Below are 14,700 nucleotides of genomic sequence, written 5' to 3' on the forward strand. Positions count from 1 at the left end.
GAACATTAACTACCTGTTATGCTCTATCCCACTATTACTGCCCCATGGACCAAAATACTTCAAGAGCACAGGGAGCTCTACTTGTCTTGGCTAGGGAGCTGAAACCGTGGAATAAGAATCCTCTAGGGTAGGATCTTTAAAGAACTATAAAATGCCCTATTTTACAGATGGGAAAACTGAAATTGAGAGAGACTCTCTCAAGGTCACAGACAGAATATTATCTCCTAGACTACTAGATCATATCCTGCTCTGTGTATAAAGACAAAAATCAGGAACTTGAGATAGCGCCATACAAATTTTAAAATGTCTTTATGCAACAGGAAAGAATTCTAAAATTATTGTGGGTGTGATACATGGCCAGAAAGGGTTAAGCGTCTGCAGGATAAATGATTCAAATTCAAACCTTAAAGACGTATGGGAAGATGTCGTCTGTGTTTTTGTGTATTTACATATATATGGGTAGTGGTCAACAATGTAATCAACAGTCCCTTTCTGTGCTGTATTCTGTTAATTCAGAGATCCAAAAACCATCCTGGCATTTAAATGAACTGTAAACATGGGATATCGCTGTATTCATCTCTTTTTGAAGTGTATAGTAAATCACCTGTGAATGATGGAAAAACAGGCATTTGCCTTAAGTTAGTCTGTGTGAATAATCAACTACAATGCGTTGGAAATGAGGGCCTATTGTTCCCCAAGGGACTCCAACCTGTCAAAGAAGGCCTGACTTGTATAAAAGATGTTTGGGTCCCAATCCTTTTTACCTCAGATCTGCTTGAGGTTTCATGCCAGGGAAGCCTAAGTCACAAGGACTGAGATCCCAGTTCTGACTGGACCACCCTGAAATATAAACAATGGACTATAACCTATGGACTATTTCTGAAAGAACTCTTTGCAACTACAATGCTCATCATCTCTGCTAGGAATCTGAAACTCAAGAATTGAACTCATGTCTGTATGTATAGTGATATTTTAACCATACTCTCTCTCCTTTTTTAATAAATTTTAGTTTAGTTAATAAGAATTGGCTGTAAGTATGTTTTTGGAATATTCATTAACCTGGGAGGTAATGTGTCTGATCTTTTGGGACTGGTAGAAACTTTTCTTTTTTATATGATGAAATCAGATTTTTGGTAATCTTCATCATTCCTGACTTGGGTATCTGGGGGGAGGTCTGAGGCTGGGTTACTTTGAGAGAACTGGGTTGTTGGCTTCTGGGCAACTAGTTAGGTAACAAAGAAGCTGTTTTGTGCTGTCTTGTTAAATCTAAATATTAAAATATCCACCAGCTTTGGGCATTGTCTGCCCCATTCTTTGCAGTTCACCCTAATTGAGTGATCGCAGCTGGTTCTCCCAGGACCCTGGTTACAGTGGGAAATGAGAAAAGGTAACCAAGTCCTCTGTTTTGCTTTGGGACAGCTTTCTTCCCACCTTCACTTGGACAGTAGAACTTTCAGGTCCATCATTACCAGATCAGTATTTCTGTAATTATTTTATATACTTGGGTTTCAGAAGTTGTGAACTTTAGGATTAGGCCCTCAATCAATAAGACACTGGCTATGCTTCAGGTATTTAGTACCTGAAGATAGTCTCAGCACCCTTAGGAACTGGCTAAGACAGAGAAATGGTTTCTGGTTGCTGTGAAGTACATCCAGGTAAAGGCACTGAAATGCAGTGAGCCCCAACTAGTCATACCCAATCCCAATTGGGACTCCCCCTTCTCCAAGCCTGTCCTCTCCATGTCACACTTGCCTTCAATAACATTTCTAGCCCAATTCCTCAAGCCACAAACTACCCTGAGCGATGAGACACAAAGTAGATTAGAGGAGGGAAAGAGCTAGCACATTGCCAAGTAATGTGAAAAGTAAATGAGAGTGGAACCCAGCAGACTACACGGAGAAAGGCAGGGGCATGATGCTTGCTGGGAAGTCCTAACGTAATTTAAATGTATTATTTTGTATTTTTTTTTAAAAGGCAAAGTCTTTCAAAGAATTACGAACTATGTATGACCAGTGGTGAGCTAGAGCCGGTCGTGTGAACCGGTTGTTACATTTTGAAGCAGTTTTAGAACTGCTTGTTAACTCACTTCCCTGCGAGAAGGGGGTGCTGCAGCTTTGATGGGCTCTGGCTGGGAAGTGTCTAATTCCTCCCCCGGCCGCCAGAGGTGCTGCGCTGTGGGATCCATGTATCAGAAGGGTAGCCGTGTTAGTCTGGATCTGTAAAAGCAGCAAAGAATCCTGTGGCACCTTATAGACGAACAGACGTTTTGGAGCATGTGAGCCGCCACCTGGCCCTGTTGCTGCTGCTGCTCCCCCGACCCCTGGCCCTGGGGCTCCCACTGCTGCCTGGTGGGTCCCCAGCCCCTGTCTCCAGCCAGCCCCTGCTGCACCCCCTCCCCTGCCCGCACCAGCCCCACACCCCCTGCCCTGCCTACAGCCAGTCCCACACCTCCTGCCTGCACCAGCCCCACACCCCCTGCCCTGCCCGCAGCCAGCCCCTGCCACAACCCCTGCCCTGTCTCCAGCCAATCCCTGCCGCACTCCACTGCCTGAAGCCAGCCAGCCTTGCACTCCTCTGTCTCCAGCCAACCCTGTCACACTCCCCTGCAGTCCTGCCCAAAGCCAGCCAGCCCCGCACCCCCTGCCCTGCCCACAGCCAGCCCGTCACACCCTCTGCCCTGCCCGCAGCGAGCCCGTCGCACCCTCTGCCCTGCCCGCAGCAAGCCCGTCGCACCCTCTGCCCTGCCCGCAGCCAGCCCCTGCCGCATCCCCTGCCCGCAGCCAGCTCCTGCCGCACCCCCTGCCCTGCCCGCAGCCAACCAGCCCCACACTCCTCTGTCTCCAGCCCTGCCAACCTCTGCCACACTCCCCTGTGTCCCTGCCCAAAGCCAGCCAGCCATGCACACCCCTGCCCTGCCTCCAGCCAACCCCACACCCTCTTGTCTCCAGCCAGCTCCGCACCCCCTGCCCTGCCTCCAGCCAGCCCGACGTCCCCGTCTCCAGCCAGCTCCGCACCTTATGCCCTGCCCATAGCCAGCCCCGCACTCCCTTGCCTCCAGCCAACCCCGCACCCCCTTGCCTCCAGCCAACCCCGCACCCCCTGCCCTGCCTCCAGCCAGCCCGACGTCCCCATCTCCAGCCAGCTCCGCACCTTATGCCCTGCCCATAGCCAGCCCCGCACTCCCTTGCCTCCAGCCAACCCCGCACCCCCTTGCCTCCAGCCAACCCCGCACCCTCCTGTCTCCAGCGAACTCCACACCCCCTGCCTTGGCCGCAGCCAGCCCCACACCCCCTGCCTCCAGCTAGCCCTGCCCCACACTCCTGTCTGCAGCCAGCCCCACGTCCACTGGTGCCCTGCAGTTCCCAGGGCAGTAACCCTGCACACCTGCTTCAATGAGGGGGGCAGGGAGTAGTTGGGACCCACTCATGTGCACACCCTAGGGTGACCAGACAGCAAGTGTGAAAAATTGGGATGGGGTGGGGGGTAATAGGAGCCTATATAAGAGAAAGACCCCAAAATTGGGACTGTCTCTATAAAGTTGACCCATCTGGTCACCCTAGCACACCCCCAGGGAGTGGCGGGGACTCACACATGTGAAACAGAGCTCATTTCTAGTTCAGGTCCATCTTTTTAAAAAAGAACTTTAGGTCAGGTTAACATACATCCGTATTTTCCTAGAAAAGTCAGGCTTTTTGGTTCTTAAATTGCCGTCCGGGAGGAATTTTTAAAATTCCCTCCTGGGAAAATATGGGCATATGGTAACCCTATTGGTACAAAAAATACATACTGTGCCACCTTCCTTATATCAGAACTTTTTATAGGGAACCAGTTGTTAAGATTTTGGCATCTCATCACTGCATATGACTAATAAAAAAACATAAAAAACAAAAACAAAATGTTAAACAGCTCATATATAGGTTTTCTGATCTGTACATACCTATTTAAATGATTTCGTTCTTAGGTATGTGGAAATCAACAATGTTTATCAAGAAATTAGGGTGCCCTTTTGAGTCTAATGAGGAAATACATATAGTGAGGAGTTTATTTAAAAATATTTTCCAGATGTTGTGAATTATAATTTATGTGATTCCATAATTTAGGCTGTAATACTGTTAATACAAAAAGCTGTATTAAAAATTATGAAAAGATCAGTGCATATGTACTAGCGAGTAGTCAGATTTAAAGTGTTAATGAAATTAATTTTAAAATTAAACAGAACAGAAGGGCTTTCTCTGTATTAGGAGTAACCTGTTTACATGCAACATTTCAATTAAGTACATGTCCTAAACTGATAAAAATACTATTAGCACCAGGATTTTAATATTTGAATTACTTATAAATGTTTAAGGTCAGGAGGGGCCATTTTGAAACCATCCGAGCTCCTGTACAAGATAGGTCCTTAGAACCTCACCCAGTAATTTCTGCATCCAGCCTGTGAACCCATAACTTCTGTTTGAAGTTCTAATATATCATTATTATTTACACAGCAGTCTGTATATGCCTGAAGCTCTATACAACACACAAAAGAAAGAACTTGTTCCAAACAGTTTACAGTCAAATTCACAGAATTAGGATAACACAAGTGACAACTATTCAGGTGCAGTGTTGCAGATTTTGTCTTGTTGGCCTGTTAATGTTTCCTTACTCACAAAGCCAACTATTACTAGGTACTATTGGTAATAAGTAATTAAAAACGGTCTATGCTAGCAAAATGCAAAATTCATAGATAAACTTTCAAACAAATGTATTCTCATTTCAACAACAGAAAATTTCTCACTACATCTTGTAAACTGAAGCCAAATTCTCTATTTCAATACATTTTATTATTGAATCTGCCTTTTATTTAGATGTGTAATGATTTTCATATTTAGAATCACTGAAGTCAATGGGGATCGTCTTGGGTGCATCAGGCGGCCCATACACATGACAATGTAGGATTGGGACATTAATTAGTAAGAAAGAAGTTTATAGTCATAGTGACTGGCTCTTTCACAGGTGTAAGTAGGAAGGCAGGGAGAATACAAGGAGACTCCCTTCTTCCTGCATGCTCCAGGTGTGCAAGGACCAGATAAAATCAAAGTTCATGTGCTCTGGGCTCTGTACCACCCTTACACAAAGTTGTGCCTTAAAGGTACAATTTAGATTTCACTTAGTCACTTCTTTAGGAACTGTCAGCTACAGTACATAATTAAGTACACTAAGAAGAAAAGCTCATGCTACGATACACAAGTAGGCAAATATTTGGAGTGAGAAGGATGCCAAATATAAGAAACACATACCTTGTTCATAAAGTAAAGTCATGTTTGTATTTTTGTGGGCAACCAGATTATTCAGTAATGCAATTACACTCTGCATGGTATTACCCAGCACACTGTCCTGGTGCTCCTGTAATACAAATAAAATTAAACAACAAATAAAACATCTTCCAATACATTTTCTTATTTCAAGTTTAACAGTAGACTATTTCTTGCAAAATCTAATGGGAAATATTATCCAATTCCTTTAAAATTTAACTTAATGATTATAGCACAGTGACAATTACAGTACCATGACCTCTTACAAAGGTTGTTTAAGAGACTATTACCTGCACTAAAACCTCAGATCTGAACTTCACATGGGCCATTTTGTCATAGATGAGTTGGAAAAAAAAACCTGGACAACCCTGAACTTTTACATTTGGATTAGAACTTTACCAACCTCTAATCACCTCGTATTCAGAACTGATGTATATTTTCACTGCATTACATTTCTCTTACAGACTATTCTCATTTTATTCAGCTTTAGTTTTAGGTGCCACAGAAAGCCATGAGATTCTTTTGTTATTTTGTGACTAAATACACCAGGGGGCAAGATTTTTCATAAATGTAATATTAAGGTTAATATTAGGGCTGTCAAGCGATTAATCGCGATTAATTGTGCTGTTAAACAATAATAGACTACCATTTATATACATATTTTTGGATGTTTTCTGCATTTTCAAATATATTGATTTCAGTTACAACATGGAATACAAAGTGTACAGTGCTCACTTTATTTTTTATTATAAATATTTGCACTGTAAAAATAAAATAGTATTTTTCAATTTACTTAATACAAGTACTGTACTGCAATATCTTTATTATGAAAGTTGAACTTACAAATGTAGAATTATGCACCAAAAATAACTGCATTCAAAAATAAAACAATGTAAAACTTTAGAGCCTACAAGTCCACTCAGTCCTATTTCTTGGTCAGCCAATCGCTCAGACAAACAAGTTTGATTACATTTGCAGGAGATAATGCTGCCTGCTTCTTGTTTACAATATCATCTGAAAGTGAGAACAGGTGTTCACATGACATTGTGCCAGATGTGCTAAAGCTTCATATATCCCTTCATGCTTCAACCAATATTCCAGAGGACATGAGTCCATGCTGATGATGGGTTGTGTCTGATAACGATCCAAAGCAGTGCATGTTCATTTTTATCATCTGAGTCAGATGCCACCAGTCGATTTTCTTTTTTGGTGGATCAAGTTCTATAGTTTCTGCACTGGAGTGCTGCTCTTTTAAGACTTTTGAAAGCATGCTCCACACCTCATCCCTCTCAGATTTTGGAAGGCACTTCAGATTCTTAAATCTTGGGTCACATTCTGTAGCTATCTTTAGAAATCTCACATTGTTATCTTCTCTTTGCGTTTTGTCAACTCTACAGTGAAAGTGTTCTTAAAACAAACAACATGCTGTGTCATCATCTGAAACTGCTATAACGTGAAATATATGACAGAATGCGGGTAAAACACAGAGCAGGAGACATACAATTCTCCCCCAAGGAGTTCAGTCACCAATTTAATTAACATATTATTTTTTTTTACCAGGTGTCATCAGCATGGAAGCATGTCCTCTGGAATGGTGGCCAAAACATGAAGGGGCATACGAAAGTTTAGGATATCTGGCACATAAATATCTTACAACGCTGGCTACAAAAATGCCATGAGAATGTCTGTTCTCACTTTCAGATGACATTGTAAATAAGAAGTGGGTAGCATTATCTCCCGTAAATGTAAACAAACTTGTTTCTCTTAGCAATTGGCCGAACAGGAAGTAGGACCAAGTGGACTTGCAGGCTCTAAAGTTCTGCATTATTTTGCTTTTGAGTGTAGTTATGTAACAAAAAAAATCTACACTTTTGATTGTGCTTTCACGATGAAGAGATTGCATTATGGTACTTTACTCCTGAGGGAAATTCTGCGCCACTGCATCTGCACAGAATTCATGTTGCCCAGTTTTCTTTGCTTCCCTGAAGAAAGACTTTCTGACAGGGAAGCAAAGGGAAGCTGCAAGAGCAGTCACACATCACTCTCTGCCAGCACAGGTACTACGTTTCAGGCACCGAGAGCAGCTGGCGGAGAGGTAAATCACCACGGGGCTGGGGACACCCCAGCCAGTGGCTCCTACCCTGAGATGGGATCAGCTGCCAGTCCTGGCTAGGCTGGAGGCAGGAGAGGATGGAACTTCCTTTTCCTCTGCAAGGAATGGCTGGGGCTGCGTCAGACTCACCCCCAAAAACCTCTCCCAGCTGCAGGAAGCTCATCATCCTCCCCTGCTTCCTCCCCCATCACTCCTCAGCTGTGGGGGGAGGGGTCACTGTATGGGATCCCTGCACGCAAATCTCCATTCTGATGCCCCACTCTGAGCCCCCACATCCTGACCCCAACACCACTGAACCCCAACTAGCTGCACCCAGACCCCCACCCCACCAAGCCCCACTCCTCCAGCACCCAGACACGCCTGCTGAGCCCCAGCCACCTTCACCTGGAAGCCCCTGCAGAGTTCCATTACCCCTGCACCTGGAACCTCCCTAAGGAGCCTCTATGTATCCAGATTCCCCCATTCCTAAATCCCCCACTGAGCTGCCTGCACTCAGATTGTCCCACACAGAATCCTCCCACCCCACTCCTGGATCCCCCCAGAATGAGTCCCTCCATACTTGGAGCCTGCCTCTTTGAGCCTGCCTGCCCCACATCTGGTGCACCTGGAGCAGAGGGGCAGGGTCCCAGGGTGTTTCTGGGGCAGGCTCAGGCCTTGTTGTGTGTCAGGGTCGGGTGCAGCCTCACCACTGAGTCCGTGTCCTTGAGTTGGGAGGCTGCAGGGTGATCTTCCACCTTCATGCAGCCAGTGGCCTGTGCTCCCCACTGCCATGCTGGAGCCTCTGCATTTGTTTACTGACAAATAAAACTTGCAGAATTTTGAATAATTTTAAAATATTGTGCACAGCATTTTCAATTTTTTGGCGCAGAATGCCACCAGAAGTAGGTACTTGTATGAGGTGAACTGAAAACCACTATTTCTTTTATCATTTTTACAATGCAAATATTTTTAATAAAAATAAAGTGAACACTGTACACTTTGTATCCTGTGTTGTAACTGAAATCAATATATTTGAAAATGTACAAAACCATCCAAAATATTTAATACGTTTAAATTGGTATTCTATTGTTTAACAGTGCAATTAAAACAGCGATTAATCGTGACTAATTTTTTTTTTAGTTAAATGCGTGAGTTAACTGCGATTGACAGTCCTAGTTAATATATAATATATGGAGGACACCCATATTTACACATATAGCTTCATGATTCTCAGTGAGGCTCATTGTTGACAGATTGTTTCAGTGAAGTGACAGAATATTCTATATTGCTAAATTCAAGATGTTCTTGATCACAAGAAAAATGTTTTGTCTCTACTGTCCTTAAAAATATGCTGTAATCAAACTGAAAGGTGTGAAAAATTGTGGTGTGATCAGTAATTATTAGCTTGACAACTAGAAACAAGTACAGGAACACTATGAGCTTGTGACAAGGGTGGTGTCAAATCTGTGCCAAATATAAATACAATTAAAATATTTTAAATCTCAGTTGGGATGTTCAAAAAACAGTGGATTGAATGTGTGCTCAAATGGGAATTATTTCTGAAACTCTGGCTACAGTGTCTTTAGTATACAGATGACATGCAGCAACATTTCTTCTTTCTACCAGAAATGGATGATGCGGGGTCAGTTTTTGCTTGCTTCCTAGCGTTAGGATTTGCATAAAAGCAAACTAGCTGAATCTTAATTTGTACAAATCTGAAATAATGACAGTGGGTTAGAGGCAGGGAAAGGATTTCAAGAGTATGGTGAAAATGACTTCAGATCCCACTAAATACAGGGTTTAGCCATGCAATTTGCAACTTGATGCTCTAAAACAGTGGTTCTCAAACTTTTGTACTGGTGACCCCTTTCACATAGCAAGCCTCTGAGTGCAACCCCTCTCATTAATTAAAAACACTTTAAATATATTTAACACCATTATAAATGCAGGAGACAAAGCGGGATTTGGGGTGGAGGCTGACAGCTCGCGACCCCCCATGTAATAACCCCACAACCCCCGAGGGGTCCCACTCCCCCAATATGAGAACCCCTGCTCTAAGACCACAGTCTTTCTCTGGAATCCCAGCTTGTTCTAGGGGCCAAGAGCAACTTAATCTCAGCTACCTCCTCTGAATAGACAACTGTGACTTTCTCTCTCAGGTCTGCTATTACCACAATAATGGCAATATGTCCTACTTTGGGATATTCTTGATGACCACTCAGATGTTACAGATGGTACTGAATACAACTGATTGACTGTTAGCTAGTAACAGTCACAAGGAATATGTTACTGCTTTTCTTAAAATAGTTCCTTCCTATTCAAATTCTGGGTGCAATTCAAGTTGTTGTCTCATATCTATAAAGCCCTGAATGGTTTGGGTCCCCACTATTAGAGAGACAACCTCTCTTTCCACATATTACCATCACAGCATTTGAGATAAGGTAGAGCATTTGAGAGCCTAGATGTAATCTTCATGTGGTTAGTAGCTGGGAATTCTTAGTGGGGGTCTCTTGACTGTAGAACTGATTTTCCTCAAGGGTCTGCTTGACTTTAGGATACAATGCAAAGCCTAAAATATAGGCTGATATATTTAAATACAATGTTGGAAAGTATAAATGTAAACTCATTTAAAAAAATAAAGTAACCAAAACAGAAAAATGATGTCATATGGCAATGCTACTGAAAAGCAATTTTGAAATATATTCTTAGGAGGACTTCAAGTTTTCAGATAAGCATTACTAATACATCAACAAGATACATGTTCATCTGATAGCCATGCTTGGAGAACAATTAATAAACACCAAGAAGATATACTTTATTCACAACAAAATTAACTGATGATATATTCTGTAGAAAACCAGTTCCTAAGAGAAACAAAAATGCAAAGCTAGTAAAAAGATCACTGTTTATGACAAAATGACAGATGACACTCGGTGTCAAGTACTTTCTGTGGAAGTATAATAAATTTATCATTCTGAGACCAAAGCACTATATATTTGATGTAAATATCTTGTAATCAACTTCACCTTTTTAAATATACACCTCTACCCCGATATAATGCTGTCCTTGGGAGCCAAAAATATCTTACCACATTATAGGTGAATCTGTGTTTTTTCAAACTTGCTTTGATCTGCCAGAGCGATGCTTTACCGTGTTATATCCAAATTCGTGTTATATCGAGTCGCGCTATATCAGGGTAGAGGTGTACAATTGTAACAGAGAACTTGGTACTTATGCAGCATTGCAATCTTTTGCATCCACAAAGTTAGTAGCACTTAAATTAAGCCATATTTCTTAAAATGGAAATCAATCAACTGTGTTATATAACTCTCTAAAGAAAGATTGTTGCACAGGTGCCTTTGCCTCTATTAAAGCAGTATCAAATGAAGTTTACCGTACTATAACCTACATAATTCCAGATTTCGGGATGTAATTCTACGTATCTAAGAGAGAAAAATACTCTCAATAAATAAATGATCATTTTAGGTGTCCAACTTAGAGCAAAATAGTATACTCAGCTAGATTACTAAAGTTTTACTCTCTCTATATATATACATATGCATATACATACACACACATACACCTCTACTCTGATATAACGTGACCCTATATAATATGAATTCGGATATAATGCGGTAAAGCAACTCTCCGGGGGATCAAAGCAAGTTCAATATAATGCGGTTTCACCTATAACATGGTAAGATTTTTTGACTCCCGAGGACAGTGTTATATTGCGGTAGAGGTGTATTAGTAAAACTATTATACATATATAAAATGAATTATGGCTAGGTGTCATGAAGTCACAGGTATGCCTTACCTACACCTAAGGTGTCACTGATGGCTGGCTGTTAGGCTAGATTTGTAAGGTTTATGTAGAAAATATTTAACTTCTAAATAATCCATCAATGAGCAAAGCTGATCTAATTTGTGTGCACGACACCACATACTGTGGACACTTAATGAACAGTGCACTTGACAGCTTTAATAAAACATAGCATTTGCCAACAGAGATAATTAGAACTGAAACAGCAAAATTCTAGTGTTTGGCAACACAGATGAAACAACTTCATTAAAATGCACGGCTTCGGCAAATGAAAGGCAGGAAAGCAGTGGACCCTGAAGAATCACTCTTCTCAAAACTAATTGCTTCAGTGCTTAAACAGGACAGTTATGAAATACCAAGGGCATAACAAGGAAATACTAGTTTAAAAAATCGGCTTCTCAAAGAGCACTGCACTGTATTTAGGCCATTAAACTTTTTATTCTAATTTGAAGGGTTGTGTGTTAATGGAAGAAATCACTCACACTGTTTTAAAACCAATAAGGTAAGTAAATTTAAATTAGCTACATGGACCTGTGAGTTTCATGCAGATGCTATTGTATAAATCCCAGTAATAACTTTTTTCTTCCTTTTAGTGCATCAGAACTTAAAACAACACACCCAGACTTCAGCATTTTAACTACTTTGTTTGATAACACTGAAACCAGATTACAATTGTGATAAAAGTTAATCATCTGGAGACTGTACATAATATGTACATGCCCCCCATAGCATTTATTTGGCTGACAGTCTGGAAAATAAAAATGCTTTAAGGGTTAACTTCAGAGATATGCTGTAATTAAATTAAAGGATACCATGACATTTCACACAGTAATTCTAGTTCACTCAATGGAATTACAGTGGTTAAACTGCAATTATTTTAGGACCTCTTTCTCAAGCACATGACCTATGAACACAAGTTAGTTAATTAATACGAAATCACAGGATGTTTTACTATTTCTTACAATAAATTGATACAAAAGTATTATAAAAATGAAATATAGCCAAACTACTTCTTAGAAGGCTGTATTTTTTGTTTGTTGTCAAAAACTCTTGACAAAAGTGCAGGTTTATATTTTACTGGGCATAGTTTATTCTCTCTGTTAGTGAATATCAATGAGCAAAATAGAAGCCTCTATATACAGTGTCTCTGGAAGCAGAAAATTGTTATATCGTTAGTATATAGCCTATAAGCGACTTTGTCAGCAAACATATGCACCATTCTTCAACCATAAAAGTAAGCTAATTGAGAAACAAGTCAATTCTGCCTAGTTATATACTTGACTGATCAGGCTTTTAAAATGTTTTGTTGCTTTAGATCAGTGGACTAGTCTACATAAAACGGAACCTTGGTAAACATGAATCTCAATATTAATTTAATGTTGTTGTCTGTAGATGATCTAACTTAAAATAGGGATTATGTGTTAACAACCTGATATCATCTCCAGAGGAAAAACATAGCTCTGATGACTTCACCTTTCAAAACCATTCTTACTGATATGTAATAAATATGTCTAATAAATATAACATTTCAAAAGATTACAGTAGGGTGCTGGTCATGTAGTGAGGAGGTAGCCTACCACTTTGGCAATCCAGTTCAGGAGTAATCATGGATATCCAGCTTCTTGGATGTATCACAATGTTGGTCTATGCAGTGCACATGGGGGAAAGGAGATGTCTTGTGCCTTTCACTAAAATTCTTATTGGGGAGTGACACCAGATACCTCTGTGTTCTTGGGGAACCAGTATCCAGCCTGACTCATGAAAGACTCCCCTCCCACCCCCCAGCCTCTGCTTAAACCAAAACCCATCAGAGAAAAGAACTTGGGCGTTGGGAGACATACCTGGACCCCTCCTGACAAGGGTGACAAGATTAAGACATCCCTATTAGCATACAGAATGGAGAGCAGAGACAACTCCCCTAGTCTCATCTGCATGAAAGATGGGACAGGAAGACATCTCAATTTGCATACAGAATGGAGAACCAAGAACCACACTGAATTCTGGGACCAGATAAAGCACGGAAGCACTGCATCATGGGAATCTTTGCTCCAGATGCTAGTGAACCTATGTCTGCACACACCCAGCTCAGCAATTATCTGACCAATTCTAAGTAATGAATCCTTAACTGATATGCAAATAGTGAAGCCGCCTAGTTGCATTGTGAGCTCCCTGGAAGAAAACACCACCCATAGCCAAGAGTGATCAGCTCCTTTTGTCTAGTCTAAAGAAAACCCTTGAGTTATCAGCCTTACCTATAAACAAATCTATTGTTCTCCCTTGAACAATTGTATTTTCTCTACAAAAATCTCTACTCACCCTCCAGTCAGTGTTCTGATGCTCAGATCCAAACTCTGCATCAGTTCCACTAGGACTCCATACTCTCCTGACTGATCATGCTGGGGACTCTGCCTGCCATCTGCCCTCAGGACCCTCAGCTACCAGCATCATCTGGGAACCCCGACCAGTCCAAGCTTCAGGGAATGCTGAGATCCCCTTCTCTCTCTCTCTCTCTTTTTTCATGTTTCCTTTCTACATTAGGTATTAACCTTTAATAATGTATGTTATGTTGGTTTAGCCCTCCTTGTGTAGTTATCACCAGCATTCAATAAATAACTTGTATGGTTAAGCTGGTTGCTTCTCTCTCTCTGGCTGAACCTTACTTTTTTGTGTTTTTAGTTTCCCCCATTCACTCTGCAGCAACACTTCTTTTACCTAAGCTAAAGATCCCTGCAGAGCCCAGAATACTGTGGGGTTTGCTCATCAAGTAGGCTACTGCCAATACAATTGTGTTGTGAAGGTGGGGATAGCGACGTGCTGAATCTGGGACACATAAGGGTAACAGCTTGAAAGTGCTGCTTGACCCAGTCCATGAAGCCCAGGGGCATATAAGGAGAGTCAACTTGAAAGTGCTGCTTCATCCAGTCCAGTGAGTCCAGGGACATATAAGGGGTCAGCTTGACAGTGCCGATTGACCCGGTCTGCTCAGACTTGCTCTGTTAATGAATGTGTGGGTGGGTGTGTGTTCATAGACTCATAGACTCTAGGACTGGAAGGGACCTCGAGAGGTCATCGAGTCCAGTCCCCTGCCCTCACGGCAGGACCAAATACTGTCTAGACCATACCTAAAAGACATTTATCTAACCTACTCTTAAATATCTCCAGAGATGGAGATTCCACAACTTCCCTAGGCAATTTATTCCAGTGTTTAACTACCCTGACAGTTAGGAACTTTTTTCTAATGTCCAACCTAAATCTCCCTTGCTGCAGTTAAAGCCCATTGCTTCTTGTTCTATCATTGGAGGCTAAGGTGAACAAGTTTTCTCCCTCCTCCTGATGACACCCTTTTAGATACCTGAAAACTGCTATCATGTCCCCTCTCAGTCTTCTCTTTACCAAACTAAACAAACCCAGTTCCTTCAGCCTTCCTTCATAGGTCATGTTCTCAAGACCTTTAATCATTCTTGTTGCTCTTCTCTGGACCCTCTCCAATT

The 14,700-nt window shown here is 41.7% G+C and overlaps 1 protein-coding gene across 8 annotated transcripts in view; it reads right to left on the reverse strand.

The window, feature by feature from the left end:
- ULK4 (unc-51 like kinase 4) overlaps window positions 1-14,700 on the reverse strand; it is a 440,534-nt gene that overhangs the window by 133,855 nt on the left and 291,979 nt on the right. For all 8 annotated transcript variants that reach the window (XR_007772329.1, XM_050937890.1, XM_050937889.1 and 5 more), the window contains one exon: window positions 5,280-5,385. Coding sequence is in view for 7 of the 8 variants with exons in the window: in XM_050937890.1 (XP_050793847.1) it covers window positions 5,280-5,385 (106 nt within the window). In the remaining variant the exon portion in view is untranslated. The remainder of the gene's footprint in view (window positions 1-5,279; window positions 5,386-14,700) is intronic.

Source organism: Gopherus flavomarginatus, chromosome 2, assembly GCF_025201925.1.
Source record: "Gopherus flavomarginatus isolate rGopFla2 chromosome 2, rGopFla2.mat.asm, whole genome shotgun sequence".
Classification (NCBI taxonomy): Eukaryota; Metazoa; Chordata; order Testudines; family Testudinidae; genus Gopherus; species Gopherus flavomarginatus.